This window comes from Siphateles boraxobius, unplaced genomic scaffold (genome assembly GCF_051911475.1).
Source record: "Siphateles boraxobius isolate OS27281-9 unplaced genomic scaffold, OSU_SipBor_1 41, whole genome shotgun sequence".
Classification (NCBI taxonomy): domain Eukaryota; kingdom Metazoa; phylum Chordata; class Actinopteri; order Cypriniformes; family Leuciscidae; genus Siphateles; species Siphateles boraxobius.
This window is the reverse complement of record NW_027509042.1, coordinates 6,940,159-6,959,663: the sequence shown is the minus strand read 5'-3', so window position 1 is coordinate 6,959,663 and position 19,505 is coordinate 6,940,159. Positions and strand designations below refer to the sequence as shown.

General features: G+C 36.5%; 1 protein-coding gene across 2 annotated transcripts in view; it reads right to left on the bottom strand.

The window, feature by feature from the left end:
- Positions 1 to 19,505, bottom strand: part of ca16b (carbonic anhydrase XVI b) — a 90,033-nt gene that overhangs the window by 12,274 nt on the left and 58,254 nt on the right. For both annotated transcript variants that reach the window (XM_077198021.1, XM_077198022.1), the window contains exons 6-14: positions 17,805 to 17,871; positions 16,754 to 16,911; positions 14,090 to 14,285; positions 10,507 to 10,691; positions 7,381 to 7,489; positions 6,489 to 6,538; positions 5,641 to 6,397; positions 4,411 to 4,549; positions 1,338 to 1,429 (exon numbers count right to left, since the gene is read on the bottom strand). In XM_077198021.1, coding sequence (XP_077054136.1) covers positions 1,338 to 1,429; positions 4,411 to 4,549; positions 5,641 to 6,397; positions 6,489 to 6,538; positions 7,381 to 7,489; positions 10,507 to 10,691; positions 14,090 to 14,285; positions 16,754 to 16,911; positions 17,805 to 17,871 — 1,753 coding nt within the window. The remainder of the gene's footprint in view (positions 1 to 1,337; positions 1,430 to 4,410; positions 4,550 to 5,640; positions 6,398 to 6,488; positions 6,539 to 7,380; positions 7,490 to 10,506; positions 10,692 to 14,089; positions 14,286 to 16,753; positions 16,912 to 17,804; positions 17,872 to 19,505) is intronic.

The following is a 19,505-nucleotide window of genomic DNA, read 5'->3' as shown; positions in this document are numbered from 1 at the left end:
CTATTGTCTTTTTAGAGCTGCTTTACAGCCGAAATTGAATCATTATTTTCCTGTTTATAACTGTAAAGCTGCTTTGAAACAATATTTATTGTATAAAGCGATATATAAATAAAGGTGACTGACTTGACTAGTGCAGCCAAAATGATTATATTGTCATTATTTACTCATTCTCATGTAGTTACAAATCGATGATTTTTAATTTTGCAACGAAACACAAAAGAGGTATTTTTCATCACAAACAGGATATGCCTGTCCTCCTTTATTTTATGGTAAAGAGCATTGTGAACATTTAGCAAAACACATCCTTTTTTGTCCCATGGAAGAGATGACTCTAGTGTTCAAAGGTTTGAAGTCAGTAAGATTTGTAAATGTTTTTGAAATAAGCTTCTTATGCTCACCTAGTTGATTTTTTAAATAACTGTTTTCTATTTTAATATATTTTAAAACGTAATTTATTCCTTTGATTGCAACGCTGAATTTTCAGCATCATTTCTCCAGTCTTCAGTGTCACACAATCCTACTGAAATCCTCCTAAAATGCTGATTTGGTGAACAAGATACATTTCTGTTTATTATCAATGTTGAAAGTAGAAAGTAAAAAAGCAGCATTTATATGAAGGAAATCTTCTGAAACATTATACTGTCATTTACTGTCATTTTTGACAGGTAGTGTAAGTCATACAGGTTTGGACTGCAGCACAATTTCATCCATAAGTTTCATAAAAAAGCAAATTTTTTAGCAAAAAGCTGCGAAAATAAAGTTTTTGCCAAAGACTACATCCAGATTGGATTCAGAACGATGATCAAAATGGAGTAGATCCAGTCCATCAACACCCCTAAAGTTTCACAGTCCTATAGCTCGTCCTGCGTCGACTCGACAATTTATTCGGTAACATTTGGTATTTGCTGTATTTTATTTTACATAAGGCATCTGCTTCTTTTTTTCCTGTGTTTTATTCTGGAGATTCAATAATCTTTCAGAAGATGCACCCTCAACCATATAACAGTGAAAACACAGAAAGCCAAAAATTTCCGTCAATGCCTGGGAAGCATTGTCTCCTAAATTTCAGAAATGTATGAGACAAAAATAAATACATAAATTATGCACATTAAACAACATCCTGTAATAACTATTTGTCAGCTGGTCAGGTATATTTATAAAGCGTCATTTCACTCTGCTATGTTTTCTTATATCTTATTGATCTATTTTAGAATATAGCTGTTATATAGTGAGGTGCTTTGCTCCCAAAATAGACAACCAACTCCCATTCTGGGATTACATTCTCCACAAAGGATACATGTGGTGAAATCAAAACAGTTTAGAGTTTAGTGACTCACCCGCTGTAGATATGATGGGAAAACTGTCATCGCGGATCACTCTGGGGGAGTTCCTGTCGTCAATATAGAAATGTGCAGTCTGGAAGAATCTCCTATGAACAGAAACCGTAGTAGAAAGTAGTAGAAAGCAGGTAATCAGGATGATTATTGAAAAATCCCTCTTAATTCTGAGGAAGCCTCTTGCTTAATGATAATTGCTGTTCACTTAATATCAAAGTACAATTTAAATGCAGTACAATCTTGTTAGCAAAAGGGTGTTTTGACCTGTGTGTCTGTTCAATACAATTTTAGTCACAACTCCATTACTAAAAGAAGAATGAGTATACGGAGCATATTACCAGCACACATGAGGTAATACAACTTAATCCAAATATTATTACACAAAAACATTTGATTATTTATATTATTATTATTATTATTCATTAAGTATTTTCACAAAATAACTTAAAATTCACTCTAAAAATATTTGAAAACAGAAAATCCTTGTATAAGTCTGTCTGTAGATTTTAATATTTAAATATATTGTTCAAACAAAATTTACTATTCATATTATTATTAACATTAATACATTTTATTTATTAAGTACTTATTTTTACGAAATTGCATTAACATAAATTTACCCAAACACTATTTGAATTTGAAAACAGAAGTCGATAAATAGACTTCTGTTAATTGTCCGAGTGGTTATGGTTATTTGCTGATGCATTACAATATAGGCCAAATATCAGATGAATGAATCAGCTTGACCGACTTGTATTGACTTAGACCAACTCATAATGCATAATAAAGACTATCATTGGCACATTTCCATAATTAAAATGCATTAGCCACTATACACACACAAACGTCTAGCTCTCTTATAATACACATTAAGATCAAAGCAATGACACCGAAAAACCAGCCAAACTCTGCAACTCTTTCTGCCTTGGAAAAATATTTTAAAAATCTGTCTCTCTCTTTTTTTTTACTTTCAGTGCACAAAGACATGGTATAACCCCTCCCAGCCCCTTATTGAAGACTTGCTTCATGTAAATCCCAGTAAAGCATTTGTATAAGCATGCCCCTACCTGTACTTTATGCAGAGCAATGAGCAGATGCTAGTCATCCTTGAGAGGTGAAATAAAAAGAAAGAAAAGAGGGGATGAACGCTCGTAGAGCTTCGATGAGGGAGGGGGGGGCTGGGGGGATTGAGGAGAGAGAGACGATGACTGGGGGACAGGAACCTCACACTAATGACCTTTTTATGATGGCCGATCTCTCGTGTGTTTAGAGACGTTAGACTAACGGTGTAGAAGGGTCCTTCAGAGAAGTTTTGGACCCTGCGGTCTAATCCTTGAGAATGCAAAATAGGCAAATGGTAAAAAGATAAATATAACCTCTTATCATTCCCCATCTGCGTTTTTGCGTCGAGTCTGGAATTGCTCTAACTCATAGGCGATCACATGCGTACGTGTAGAAATGAGTGCAGCATCTTTGGTCTTTAATGGGCATCTGTGAGTCTGAAAGACTGAAAGCCTCTGAGCCATCCAGATGGAACCCTGCCTACATAAACCTCTCATTAGCCTATCGCCTTGGCAACATCATAACTTCATTTAAGCAAATAATATCATACTTTCTGGTAAACTTGCATGAACTCCAGTTGTAAAAAAACAAAAATGGAATATATTTTGAATGGCCTTTGTTCACTCGGTAGCTTTGTTCTTGACGTTCTTAAAATTTGACAATAATGTCTTGACAAAGACATTTGCCGTCACATTCTCGGGGGAGCAGTTGCGTCCTGTCACTTGTCTTTCGTCCGCTCTCTTAATAGATTATCGTGCAAACTCAGTCTTTCATTCACTTTAACTGTCACTGATCAACCTCTTATAAACCCATCAAATGATCAAATCAAACGGCTATCATCTTTTCCTCTCAATCTTTTCCTGACTTGCTGGCTGACGTAATTGCTTTGCAATTGGTACAGTAACTTGCAGGAAAAAATTCTTGACATTTGTGGTGCTTGTTAAGGCTGTGTAAGACCAATGCTGTTATAGTTAACTGAAACTAAAACCATTAAAAGTTTTCGCTAAACGAAATAAAGCTGAAATACAATAAAATATGAATCGTAGATGGAAAAACTTTAAAAACTTACCGTGCCTTGGCAAAAAACTGAAATAAATATGATTAAATTGAAGTACTAAGACTACAATTCTTTTTCTTTTTTTTATGAAGACCTGATTTTTTTCCCGGTAATTGACATAAAATAAATAAAATAGGAATATAACATGAAAAACGTAAACTTAAAAAAATGTTAAATTACAAATATTGCCTTGGCAAATAACTGAAATAGGTTTAAGTGGAAGTACTAAAATGACTAAAACTAAAATGAAAACTGAACAAAAATAAAAGCTAATTTAAAATATTACATATATATATATATATATATAAAGATTTCATGATATCATAGATTTAAAATATAAAACGTTTTAATATTTCTCTTTTAATGTAATGTTACTGTTGAGTGCTCACATTTTAAATGATATGCTCAAACCAGTCAGCATCACAGATTAGAGCACAGCTGGGTCCCTCCACACAAGACTCATGGTCCCCAGGGGGCCCGCAACCTCTTAGCTCACATACAGATACAAGACTGAACAGGAGGATGGTGGTATTTGGCAGGAAGCTCCATAGGAGGATTTTAATTCGGTTACCATGGGGCTGAGACCGGTCCGGGAGAGGGCGGGCAGATGGGGCACGGACTCTCCGGGGAGCTGAGCCAGGGTTATAAAGGCCAGTAGATGGAGTAGAAAGAGTTAGATGAAGTGTGGATTCAGGGGACAGAGCGACCTTACACTGTTTACAAACCAGGCACAACCATGACCAGACAAACCTACTCTACATAATACATGTTGTCATGAATATTAATTAGGTGATGCATTCGTTCAGAAGAAAAATGAGATAGATGAATGTAGAAGTTGTTACAAGATAAGGAACGCAGATGAAGAGAACTGATCTTTTCAGTTCATATCCCATGCAGTAAAGGCCCAAGATGATCTAAGACCAAAGTGCTGGACAATATCTAATTCAATCTTACCTCCAGTAGACCAGGACAGCCAGCAGCATGATCAGACAGAGCAGAGTGAGGGCAGACACCACCATCAGGGGGATGATCCACTCCATCCGGCTGGAGGAGGACACCGGGTCTCGGGTGACAGTGGAGATGCTGTTCCTCTCTGCATGGTGGTCAAAGGGGACCAGAGCAAGGTAACACATATATAAGGCAGAGTTTTTAAAAACCCTTCAATAATAGATGGAAAGAGTCTATTCTGGTACAAATGCTTGAAAAATGTGATTCATGCATATTTAACACGTATCATCTTCCTTTGACACGTATCATCTTCCTTTGCAAAGTCGATTACAAATATCAGTTAGTATTTATTGCATATATTACAATAATCCATGTACAGTCTATAGTTTTATTTCATTTATTTTTTGAATATATATTTAATATATCTTAATGCATAATTTATATATTTTCTAATAATGTTTTCTACTGTTCAATAGTTTGGAGTCGGCAATAATTTATTTTTGAAAAAAGTCTCATGCTTAAAAAGACTGCATTTATTTGATCAAAAATATTTGTGAAAATTGTGAAACATTATTACAATTTAAAATAAATGTTCATTTTTAATATATTTTGAAATGATTCCTGTGATGGCAAAGCTGAATTTTCAGCATCATTACTCCAGTCTTCAATGTCACACGATCCTTCAGAAATCATTTTAATAAGCTAATTTGGAGCTCAAGAAATATTTATTATGATTATTAGGGTTGGAAAAATTGTGGAGCTTAATGTTTTTGTGGAAACCACAATACATATTTTCAGAGATTTATTTGAAATATATTTTTTGTAACAACTTTTGATCAGTTTGATGTGTCTCTACTGGATAAAACTTTTGTTTTTAAACTTGTATTCCACATTTTTGAAATTGTATTAATATATTTTAATAAAAATAATAATATTTAGATACATAAATGCATGTTATACATTTTATTATATTAATTTTGTGTATCCATTTTAATAATGTTTGATAATACACACATATTACAGACACATAAGATTCAATTTGACAGCACTGTTAAATATATTTATACATATTCATATACTCTTAATAATAAATTTTAAAATAATGTAAATTAACATTTTTGGACACGATTTAGCACTACTTACTAATTTTAAAGGTGCTGTCTTTTTGACCATGTGTACTTTATTGCCGTTTTATCGTTTGCATATCTTTAGACTGTACGTGTGCAGCTCACCTACCAGTGTGAATGTAGTATGGCCAGTGAGCCTTCTCCTCATTGGTGAGTTTGCTATTCTCTGTCGAGTCTGAGGGAAGCTGCATGTCTGCAATGTCATTATCCTCCAGCCATGTTGGTTTTGATGAACCCTCTCCAGAAGGCCCCTCAGTGGAACGGGGTCCCTGCTCTTCCACTATTCTAGGGGCCGATGTAGAGTTTTCAGTGGTAGCATCCTCCCTCTCTCCTTCCCGCTCTCTGTGTTTTGAAGTTGGGATGGGGGCAGTTGGTTTTTGAGGCACCGTCTTGGCCTGCTTTTTGTCCTTGACTGTCACATCTTTCCCCCGTTTTTTCTTCTCCTCTTCTTCCTGTTCCTTTTCCTCCTCCTCTTCCTCTTTTTCCTCCTTCTCCTCTCTTTCACTGTCTTCTTCCTGTTTGTTATTAGCTTCAGTGCTGTCCTCCGAGATGAGGACGTTGCTCTCAGACGGGGTGCTTTCAGCAGGAGGAGTGGGTGGATGCTGAGTGGGCGTGGGGCCTGAGTTTGTAGATGGGGTTGGCCAAAAGGATCCTGGGAGGGAAGAAATCACACTGCCACTAAAGCCCAGTCCTGCCAACAGAGTGCTGGTCACCACAGATGCTACAGTGGCTTGTCCTCCGCTGGATGGGGGCCCCATTCCCGTTGCCATGGAGACAAATGAAAAGGGGAGGCCGGCGGACGTCCAGGTAGAGGAGCCTGAGCTTATAGGGGCCATGTCTGCCGAAGAGGCGGGGGACAACGTAGGCTACAACCAGGGCAGAAGAGGAAAAGAAGAATTACAATGCGTGTAGACAAGCAAATACACAGATTTAGACATGATTAAACCAGTTACCCACCATTCCAGTTTTCACAATCCTTGTCCCCTCAAATATCCTTGTGGTGTTTGCTTGAAGAATAAATCACACAGTGTGACAATCAACATTAGAGTTGCCATGAAATCAAAATGGACAATTCTTGTTTGTTTTTTTGAGGAATAGTGCAGTATTCATTATAAATTATTTATCTGTGCACATCATTAGGCCTTGTCCACATTGATACATTTTCGTTTGAAAAAGCATCTATTTCTCTGTGTTTTGGCGTTCCGTCCAGCTGAGACAGCGTTTTTGTCCTGTGAAAACTGAGCTTTTTGAAAACGCTTTCCCAAGTGGATAAATTTTAAAATGATCCTGCCAGAAGAATAGCATGAGAACTTTAATATTGTCTGTTGCATCTGTATCATCTCAGTGAGCTTTTATGAGGATTTACGCATGCGCAGTAAAGTGAATTTATCAGTTTCCGATGTTTCAATGTGGATAAGAAACTTTTGAAAACGCTTAAAAACGCTAGTGTGGACGGAGAGCGTTTTGAAACGAAAATGCCTTTTTCAAATGTATCCGGATTTTTGTAAACGTAGCCTTATTCTTTTAAAATTCACATGCTTTCATAATCTTTAATCAAATAAATAACATCCCCTCCACTTGCAGCGACAACTCTGTGATGTTTACTGGCCCGAGGGCGGGGCAACCTGTCACTCACATGAGATCGACCAATAGCAAACCACAACTGTCTTATCTATTCCCAATGGCTGGACAAAATTAAGTCCTTCCCTACATTTTTGTCTAGTTCGAGAAGCCGTTTCACTCGGATATATGTCATAAAACGTTTCATGCCGACTTTAAGGCTTCGTTAGCACCAGTAATTGATCATTTTTATTTTTAAGAACAGAAATCCACATAAAATCAGACAAACCTTTGAATAAAAGTGTTTGGCTGAAGTCACTGCGCTGGTCTCTCTGACATACAGCTTGCACTCTGAAGAGATACAGGACATCTGGAGACACAAGTGAGATGACTGCCCTCTGCAGGAGACATATGACACACCATACATTTTAATAACAGTACAACTCGTATAGATTATTGGATAGAGATTGGATAGCTAAGAATCTACTTCTACTCATATAACCTTTGCAGTATGTATATTGTGTTCAGATATGAATGGAATACCAAGATAAACACTACACATTTTCTTTGAAGAAATTAATACTTTTATGAATAAAATGTATTAAAAGTGACATTTTAAATTGTTAATATTTCAAATAAATGCTTTTAAACTTTCTATTTATCAAAAAAGTATCATGTATCTAATATATTAATCAGCACAACTATTTGCAGCATTATTAGAATGATTTCTCAAGGATCATGTGACATTGAAGACTTGAGTGCTGAAAATTCAGCTTTACATATGCACATAAATTACATTTTAAAGAATGTGAAAATAGATAACAGTTATTTTAAATTGTAATAGTATTTCACAATATAGCTATTTTTATTTCTGTTAAAATAAATGTTGCCTAGGTGAGCCATCTTTTAAAATCATAAAAATCTTGCCAACCCCACATTTTGGATGTTAGTGTATATATGAGAGAGAGAGAGAGAGAGAGAGAGAGAGAGAGAGAGAGAGAGAGAGAGAGAGAGAGAGAGAGAGAGAGACACGCACGGACATAACAGAGAGAGAATAGAACAAAATAACCATTGTTTTATAATGAAAAGAATAGCGGGACAGAATTTTTGTTTGTTTTTTCCATATTGATTTCAAGCTGTCTTCAACTTACCGAAATTAAGTCTAATTTAAGCATTTCTGAATGTTGGACACAACCAGAGTGTCCCTTTAACAGCTACACACAAATCCAAAAACCTCATTACACAACACACAGTAAATACGACATGTTATTTTCCAAAACCGAAATGTCAAAGCAAATTAAACATTTGCCATTATTATTTGTATAAAATTGACACTTATTTATTGCAATGTCCTGCTCCATCTTTCAGAGATCCACAGTCTCCCAGAAATAGATAGATATTCATTTGAATTGCATATACCCAAAGTTGGTCTAGATTCGCTGGCACAACCTGTGCTGTGACTGGGCTCAAAATTGAAATAAAAATGTAAATGTAGAGGCAAAAAGAAGAGGGAGTCATGATGGGATGTAGAGTGAAAGAAAGTAATTGGACTTTAACCGTGGCAGTTATATCCCTTATCTAAATCCAAATCTAATTTGACCAAGACTAAAAAAGACTGACAGCACTCATCAGAAAAAAATCCCTTCAACTGGCTGGACACTGTCTGGTTGCCATGCAAACTATGTGTGTGAGGCTGCTCCAATAAGCTGACTGATAGACATGGGTGTAAGTCATTCATTAGACTTGAGGGAAGAAAGACAAAATACTGTCCAAGTCAATCAAATCGATGAGAGCAGCCCATCCATCAGAATTATGCTTTGAACCAGAAGACAAGACCCTGGCTACAGGCAGTGACAATTGCTTCAATTTTAGTATCAAGGGTGATATTTCACAAATATACATATACAAATTTTCCAATTAACTGAACTGGCACGTCACGCCAATCTGGCCCCCTGCCCAGGAGCCACTGCCTGCAATAGTGTCTTAATCGGGGGCATTTCGAGGATTTGATATTGAGGGGGCTTATCCCTCTGTTTACTGGCACCACTGTATTACTATATAGTGACTCAAAAGTACCCTACCAGTAAATTTGTAACAAGTCTATACAGTCTTTCTGCAGTAAAGTTCAAATTGGTACATGTTTAGGCTACTCTTTGACAAAGAGATAATTGTCATCATATCATTATTATTAACAAGTATTACTGTTAACTAAGTAAAAAACAAAAATGTGGACTCAGGGCACAACACTAAGGATTTTTTCTTCTGGCCTGGTCAGATCACAGCAAAAACAAATTCTAGCCTAACTAATATAAAGTTCAAACATTAAAGGGATGGTTATAGAAAACTGCCGACAAGTCTGGGCACTACAACACATCTCGAGATCCTGGAGATGTAGTGACAGAGGTGTTCCATTACATTGCGTTCTGTCTAACTCATGAATCTTCAGCAGGGGGTCTGTGACCCCACTAAGGGGTCCATAATGGTACTGCAATTATTATTTAAACTTATTTGGGAAGCCAATACATATATGCATGAAACAAACAAAATATGATGCTAATTTCAACTAAAACTAAAGACGTCAAATAAGTCATTGTTAATCCCACATTAAAATATAGTAAATAAAATGCATCATATACTTCAAATGTATAACCATTTTAATAATAATTATCAATAATGATCATATCATTAGTCAGTACGATTTTTTTTTATGTTTTTGAAAAAAAAAGTCTACCAAGGCTGAATATATGATACAAAAATAATTTAAATATTACTTTAAAATAACTGCTTCCTATTTTAATATATTTTAAAATGTAATTTATTACTGTGATGGCAAAATCTTCAGCAGCTAGTCTTCAGTGTCACATGATTCTTCAGAAATCATTCTAATATACAGATTTGGTGCTCATGAAGCATTTTCTTCTTATTATTATTATCAATGCGCAAAACAGTTTTCTGTTTTTTTCAAAAAAAAAATCTGGAAACTATGATACACATTTTTACAGGATTCTTTGATGAATAGAAAGTTAAAAAAAACAGCTTTTATTTGAAATAGAAATCTTCTGTAACATTATAAGTCTTTACTCTCACTACTGATCAATTTAATTGATCAATGAAAGATTGTCTTACTGACCCAACCTTTTGAACAGTAGTGTATAACATTAATATAGACTATATGCATGTTATTTAACACTCAATATTATATAATAATCAACAGGGGGTTCTTCTCTCTATCGACCAAAAGGTGAAAAAGGTTGAAGGTCTAGTTGTTTGCGTGTCACTTACATCTTAAGTCAAATGTAACCTCAACACAGTGATTGGATAACCGGTTTAGCTAGAGGTTTGCGGTGGTTGACACAATGAATGTGATCTTCAGTAATGATCAAACTGCTTGCCCTTTCATTGTTGGGAAGCTTACCGTGTTGTGTTCACTGCTCTGCGTGAAGGTCTTCTCAAAAGGCATTTCATCCTTTACCCAGCTGTAGGAGACAAGGAAGTCCAGTATAGGTGGGTGGTAGACAGCTGAAGGTCTGTCCCAGGTCAACACAAGTGCAGTTCTGTTCAGTGGATGAACCTTCATGTTGTCAGGGGTGCTGCTGCAGACTGGAGAAGCAGAGCGATGAGATAAGACTGATAAAAACAAGGAGGTAGAAGGTACAGTTGTTCTCATTTGATTAGGGATGTGTGGTTGGAGATAAACAGGCGGAATTACGGCTGTTCGGCAGCAGGAGCGGAGCCAGATCACTGCCGTGCAGGTCCACGACTACAGCCCTCAGGTGAAAATAAATCTTTTATTGCTGTCTGAGTCACCAAAGCGTTCTCACTAGAAACTGCTTCAAAGTGGAAAATAATACATGAGTTCATCTCAATCTGCCTCCAGGCTTTTCAAACAGCCTTACGTGGCTGTGGCCGTGTGCACTACTGTGTGTGTATGTGCTATACTCAGTGGTGGATGAAGTACGTGCTAGTTAAAATGCAGATATACTGATGACATATTACTGCAGTAAAAAATACTCTACCTTTTAAAACGTTTGGGGTTGGACGTTTTTATTTTTAAGGATGTCTCTTATGCTTACAACCGCAGAATTATTTGATGAAAAATACAGTAAAAACAGTAATATTGTGAAATATTATTACAATTTTAAAGAATTATTATCTATTTTAATATAATGTAATTTATTCCTGTGACGGCAAAGCTGAATTTTCAGCGGCCAGTCTTCAATGTCACATTATCCTTCAGAAATCATTCTAATTTGCTGAACTGGTGCGCAAGAAACATTTTTTTTCATATTTTTTTTAGGATTCTTTAATGAACTGAAAGTTCTAATAAACAGCATTTATTTTAAATACAAATCTTTTGTAACATTGTTGTTGTTACTGTCACTTTTGATGGCATCCTTGCTGAATAAAAGTTAAAGAAAAAATTCTAACTTTTAAACGGTAGTGTAAAAGTGCAGCTTTTAAAATTCTACTTGAAATAAATGCACAAAAGTGTTTACTTTTACATCTACTCATGTATGATATAAAAAAGTTCATTAATCTGCTTATTGTGTAATGAATTTCAGTGTGTATTTTCAATAATGTTTAAATGGTGTAATATTTTATGTACTTAGCAGTTTCATTGCGAGTGCCGTGCGCTTGCAGAGACTCCGCCCACACGCTTTCCTGATTGGCTGTGATTTTGATTCTCTCGCATCTGGTGTGGACAGACAAATTGCTTGTCGCTGTAATCTTATCGTGTTGTGTCGGGTTAGGACGTGCTGTTAAGAGTGTTATCATGCACAAAAAAACACGTCTCACCATGTTGATGGTGATTACATCCTGATTATAGTGACCTCATTGTTGGTGCTTTTTTAGTATCACAGCCATTACAAACATGAACTCTAGGTTTGTTATCCTAACCAGGCTTTCTAGCAGGTATTTAGCTATTCATCCTCACAAAATCTGAATCCGCTGTGTGATGTGACAATCACGACCAATCAGAAAATAACAGAAATTTTGCAGGTCAGATTTGAACCACATGAGCAGCTCAATGTCACCTCGAGTGCATGCATTAACTGCTGCATGGATTTAACTTCATGTTTTTCCTATTAAATAAAGTAAAAAATAAAAAGTAAAACAAGTGTCTTTAATTATGACTACAGAGCCACTGAAAAGACGAACGGATGTAATTTGCACAATTGACGTCACTTATCACACAAATCATTTGGTGGGATGTGTTCTTGTCAAGTTGGGCTGACCGCATAAGTGGCGCTTGATAAGGTCATTATGCCAAAAGCCTCTACTCTTAATGTGTGTATATCGGCATTAGCGACCTGTCAACAAGCCTGTGATAAACATGTCTGTGAAACGAGAGGCAGATCGCAAGAACACAAGAAGTGAAACGAGGACGAGGGGGTGATTAATGAAAGGGCATTTGCTGTGGAAGTCGGCCTCGAGAGCTCTGTTAGCACGGGTGACTCAGCGAGAGCCCATTATTTTCATCAGTTCAATCATCAGCATGCTAATGACTGCCGTCATTACTGTCCGGCAGAGATAACGCTGAGTTTGATGATTCAAATTGACTCTATTCTCATGGCGGTTTTTGGGTTATGTAGTAAACAAGCTAAGATGTCAGCACTGGATGTGCTGAGGGACAATAAAGCTGTGTGCTTCACAGGTACATTTAGTACATAGCACTTTCCACTATTAGGGAATATAATAGGATTTGAAATAGTTTAAGAATGAACTAATCATTTATTCTTTATCAACAAGTTTTGTACGAATCTTGTTGATAAAGAATAAATGATTAGTTCATTCTTAAACTATTTCAAGTCCTGCAACTTTTTGCATCCCTGTCTTGTGTTTAATTGACTCTTAGTTTGAAGTGTACTCTGGTTCCTATGTTTCACTTGTTGCCTTCATGTTTTTAGATCCTGTGCTTGCCTTGTTTCCTTTCTCCAAACCATAGTTGACAATATTGTGTGCATTAATTTAATCCCATACTGCACTGCAATAACGAGTACAACAGATGTACACTCAACGACTAGAGAATACCCATAATGAAATGTATATATATATATATATATATATATATATATATAATGTTCTTTTTAATTATTTATATATATATATATATATATTTTTATATATATATATATATATATATATATATATATATATATATATATATATATATAAGATCAAAAGGATAAACAATGCAGAATTATTTTCACAGCCACCTTTGGTCATATTTACCAAAGGTACCAATATTAGTGGAGGGCACTGTATATATATATATATAAACAAAAAGTGTAAGGAAATTGCCACAAAGGAAAGCATTTTAAATTTTTTTTGAAGAAAACAATGATAAAAAGATGTATTATTGTAAAGGGTTTTCAAAAGTGCTTGCTTCGAAAACACCAGAATTGCTATTTGGCCACACAGTGTTCATTTGTACGGGTTTATTTTTAGAGGGAATATTAATGACGATTATTCCGCCTTTCGGCTGTGTTGCATCACTCCAGACTTCATCACAACCAATAGCAATCAATTCCCTCAGCCGGAGAGGAAAACAACGCTATCATTAACGTACACAGTACACCGTCCCCCAGTTACTGGGCTTGGCTCAGAACGCTGCACTGCTGTAGTCACTGCATTAATAAATCCTATTTATTCAGTCTGTCTCAAGAGCAATGGATATCCTAAAAACAACTAGCATTGCACTTTATGCATGAGATGAATGAGAAGAAACCCAAACATGACGTCTATGAAGAAAAAAACTGAACTCTAGTTTTGGATAAGAGAAATAATCACAGTCCCAGGTGGAAATGTCCTGATGTTACATTCAAAGACTTTGCTGAAATTATCATGGACATTGCTATAAATAAAGCTAATTTACTATTTTCTAATGACAGGATTCTCTTACCATATAATGGTTATAATTAACATAGAAAAAAAAGAAATAAAAGTGTCTTCCACCTTGATTGGTCAGGCCAATTTTGGAAAGAAAGGCATTATACCTCGTGTGGATTCTGTGTCTGCAGCACTGGCCATGCTGTCTGTCATGATGTCGGGCATCCAAGCATCCATCAGAGCTGATTTAAAGATTTGACGGCTGTCGAGATCTTGAGTGGGCCGATGGTTATTCCTCAGGTAATCCACGGACTTCACATGATCCTGCTGTTCTGTGGTGAAGATCGAGTAGAACGCCTCTAGCTACAGCAAGAGAAAGGCAGAAAGAGAAAGAAAAGTTTAAATGTGATTTTTCCATCTCATTTAATCATTTCTAGCAAGGGAAAATATAAAGTCAAATTATTTTGGCCAAGAGGGTCTAGAAAGGAGATAGATAAGTGCATGCTGTGTATGATTTAGTGGCTTTACTCTGTGTGATGCTGAATAAAGCAGTAAGCAAAAACAGATAATTGAACCCATGTTAGCATTAAAAGCTGTGTGCATAACCGGAACAAGAATCGGGAGTGAACCCATTAGTAATTGGTTAATATAAAAAGATATAAATCTTTATACACTTCTACAATGATCTTTTTTAGAGCGTAGCTAAGTGGTTGCTAGGGTGTTTTGGAGGCTTGCTGGGGCCTAGAAGTGTTTAAAAGTGCAGTAAGCAATTTCTTAGAAACGCTGTTGAAAGTGGATCGGACCGAGCACAAAAACACACTTGTAGCCAATCAGCAGTAGGGGGCGTATCCACTCATGATGGGGGAAAAGAGAGAGTGAGGAAGAGGGAGATTTAGGCTCCATCCACACTACTGCGTTGTAGTTTAGACACGGATTATTAAAACGAATACGATCTCCGTCCACATCAGCGTTTTAGCTGCGTATTAGAATTGATCTCTGTTCACATTAAAACGACTGAAAACGCGGATCACGTGACCATTTACCTACACTGAGCATGCGCGCGCCAGAGTGAACAGGAAACAGATTGATAACTGCCGATCTGGACATTCGAAAGTTTTCGCACCATTCCTCAGGAACCACAACTTCACTGATAAAATTATCCCACCATGCGATGGTTCTTCCTGGCTTAACCCAAAACCGACGCTTCATGTACGGTCGATTCCGCCGCTGCACACGGGAATTGTCACAGATCGCTTGAATAATAGCTTGCTTCCGGCGCATGTAGGCAGTTATAGCATTGTAAAATGCAGATTTACTTGCACTAACGTAACTGGCAGTCCAGGCTGTTGTTGTATGTTTTCTTCCATTGTATGACACCCAATCAGAGAGCCGAGCGTGAGCTTCTGCGTCATCGTTTATAAAGTCCTCCGTTTTGACCCGTCTACACTAAAACGCCCTCCGGAGATTGAAAATGCAAAACGGGGTCGGCAGCGTTTCTAAACTTCTCCGTTTTAGGTCTTCGTTTTTGCCGTTTTAGTCTGGACGGGAGGTGCAAACGTAGCAAAAGGTCTCCGTTTCTAAACTAAAACGTAGTAGTGTGAATGGGGCCTTAAAGACAGACTAGAAAAAGAGATGGCTGAGAGACATTACAAAAGAGAAAAGGTCAGAGGAATATCTCTGGAAAAAAAGGGTTATCATCAGGCAAGAGCTTTAGGACCCGCATTTATATTAGACAAGCTTTCCAGCGCTGGAGAGACATAAGCAGGAAGGCCTGAAAACAGATGCCAAGGTTGTGTTGTTTCTGCTCCATACGTGAGTAACACTGGTTTTGCTGTTTCACAGAACCAAGATATGCTGTTGCTGTAATGTTAGTTATAGTAACATAACAGTTTTGAGTGTCATTTTTTGTCTGGAGCTGCTGGTGACTATCAACAAACTCTTACTTGTATATATATCTTGTGTACTATATATTCTTTTTTGTTCTTCCTTGTAGTTCATAAGTCATCTTCACTTTATTTTTCGCGAAGCATTATTTTGCTTTGCTACAGCTATGATACAGAGACATCCACTATAGTATTGCTTGCTCGTGCATTTTGTGGACGGGGTAATAAAGGGAGGTGTGCGTTTTTTTGGGCTGATAATATCAACAGTGTTTCTCAGAAATTGCTTGCTGCACCTTTAAGAGGATTAAAAAAAAAACTTTGTAAAAATAAATAAATAATATTATAATTATTATTAGTAGTACAATTATTATTATGACTAATAATATTACTATTCATTATTATTACAAACAAACAAACAAACAAAAAAACACTAATATTGGCTAATACAGATATGGTCACAAATATACTTTGCATCCCTAGAATAGAAATAGAATAGTATAGAATAGAAATCCATTTTGAAAAAGCACTATTACTGGGGAAGATTTCCATTTATACAGTGTAATGTGCTTTATATCTACAACACATATATACATAGATGAATGCATACATTTGTTTAGTAAATCGTCTGCACCGTCTCATTCCCAGAAACATTTGAACACACAGCAGATGAGACACATTGCTAGTGTAATATTGTCTATTCGTGTTTGTGTGCATGCTTGCAGATGGTACAAATGTGATACAGGACAAAAAATACGAGCCAATTTCAAGCATAGTGCACACAGCTGGATGTGATACATGATCAAATGAATGTGAGGTGCATGTATGCATGATTGTTTGTGTGTGTGTGTGTGTGTGTGTGTGTGTGTGTGTGTGTGTGTGTGTGTGTGTGTGTGTGTGTGTGTGTGTGTGTGTGTGTGTGTGTGTGTGTGTGTGTGTGTGTTTGCCAACCTGGTGGTAGGACAGGTGAACAGGCCGACTGAAGATGATCCACTCCACGACCTTACTGCAGGGAGGTGTTGTGAGCGAGCCAGTGTAGCGGTAATAACTTCCCAAGGATGATGGCAATAGATCCTTCAGTATGAACGAACCAAGATTTGTTTCCTTCTCTGTTTAATAAAACAGAATATTCGCTCAAAGACTGAACGAGATCTCACGAAACCTAAATTGAAGTACTATGAGGCAAACAGATGATGCGGTTTGTACACACAAGTTTTAGTGGATATTTTATTATCTTATTGTTAATTCTTCTGGTATTCAGAAATAATAACGTCAGATTTCTCTTTATTTCCATCGTAACTGACTGGGCCAAGTTTCTGAACAACAGATGTGAATATGTGTTAAACTTATAGGACCTGGGAGGGAGTTTTTATAGTATTTTCAGGAACACTGCCATTCAAAAGTTTGGGGTCAGTAAGATTTTATTTACATTTTTTTCATACTTGTATTTAGTTAAGACACAGAAGACAAGGGTAATGATGCTGAAAATTCAGCTTTGCCATCACAGGAATAAATACAATTTTAAAATTGTAATAAAATTTCACAATATTACTGTTTTACTGTAATTTTGAGCAAATAAATTAGCATAAGACACTTCTTTTTACAAACTGACATCAAACTTTTGAACGGTAATGTTTTCATGGCACACTTCTCTTGAACTGTATCCTTGATCCTGAAAATATAATTAAACGTTTCTCATGATATGAACACCAAGAGAACCTTCATGGTTCTTTTACCAAAGAACACTTATAATACAGTCAAAAATATTCACTTTTCCTCTATTAGAACCAATATGTTGTTCTGAAGAAGCTATAATGCAACAATATGACAATTTTTAATCTCCAAAGAGCAATACAACCAACACAAGAACTGTATATACAGCAAAAAAGGTTATTGATAAAAACCATGTTTTTCGCTGAAGCTAAAGTGCTCAATTTGTATTATTTATTTTTCTTTTATTATAGGTGTGCACTCTGTAAGCTGTTCATATGGTTACATTTACCGTGATGGACCACTCGTTTAAGACCTGAGATGATGGGATCAGCTGCAATGTTGTCTTTCTTCGACACCTATGAGAAACACAGACGAACGCAACATCAAATTAGCAATTATTCCGTTTCCCTCTCTCTGTTCAAGAAACACAAAAAAGACGGGGTGCGTTTAAGTCCTACTATTATCGAACCCTAGTTTCCTTTGTTCGCCGCTTATGCAACATTAAAAACTAGAGCATGCTGACATAAGCACCTTTTATTCAGGTTGATGGAGAAGCTCATTCAGGTCAGAGATGAAATATACTCACTTGTGCTCTCTGAGGATTCATTTGGTTGAACAAGGTGGGAATAGAAGAGCCCAAGGGAACCACCAATACGGGAGCTCCACATCGATTAACTATATAAAACCCCCAGGAACGGACATGTCACACCCCATATGACACCATTCGTCTAAGCACTAATAGCGGTAAGCCATAACGCTGTCACATGTGGGCGAAGATGTTTAAGTCCATCGACGTAGGTTATTCTTTCACCGTTTGGCAATGGATAAACATAGGACACACCTGCGTTCTACTTTCAGCGTGAAGAATAGGTCTGTCACATTAGGTGTGTGAAAACGTACTGTATGAGAGTGTGCGAAGCATGTTAGTGAATGAAGGGGGAATGAATGTGGCGCTGCGTGGCAAAAACGCTTATGTTATTTTCACGGATCCTCAAGCTGACCTGCTAAGCCTGTTTTTCTCAATATATTCATATGACATCCCTGAATACTAAGGCTATGGCACCACAAATCTTCTTTTTTTTGGCTTGACTCATTAGGAAAACCGTGAAATTTGTGCCATTTTCACCCTCGATAAGAACATTCGTCACAGTTGAAAGAGAAGGAAAAGTAAAAATAAACCAATATAAGAGACACAGTGCTGGTAAGAGCTCTATTGTTTGGATTTTTGCTCTGTGATGTCACTTCCTTCAACTCGTCCCTCAGTTTGTAAAAAAAAAAAAAAAATAAAAAATGTTAAGCTTGTAATTGTATTACAAGCACTTAAATTAATTAATTAGTTAATACAAACCCCAAAATCTTGAATGGCAGTTTAAACAAAAAAAGATGTAATGTTGTCTAAATCATCCTTTTAGTAATCGGACTACTTTTCTAGATGGACATATGTCTCATTATGCAGGTCAAGATTTTTCTGGAAAATTCACTAAAAATTCCACAATAAATTCACTAATATACTCATAAATAAAACATTTAAAGCCCCCCTGTAGTCAATAATTGTATCCCTTAAAACTCATCTTTGAATTTTTTTGTCTTGATTCAAACAAGCCTTTAAATAGCTTGAATGTAACTCTACACCCTTGGCTCATTTAGAATATGCGGTTCTATGAATATGCAAATCAGCCCCGCCTCCACTCACTCACACTAGCTCAGAGATCCACTCGTGATCCACTCGTTTGTGACGTCAGAAACACCAGCGATTTCAAACAGTGTTTTTGAGACAGTCTTTGGTTCACTGCAGTTTGAAGGAGAAAATACTCAGCAATGGTGTTGACTTATGAGTTTGCACATGGTTTGTCTTAAACCATATTAAAACACCACATAGACATATAAACAAAATTAAAAGCTTGATTCAGAATACATGGCTAACTAGAAGAGGCCATGCTAACCAGACAAATATTGACCTCTTGGTTGTCATATAATGGTTTATGAGAAT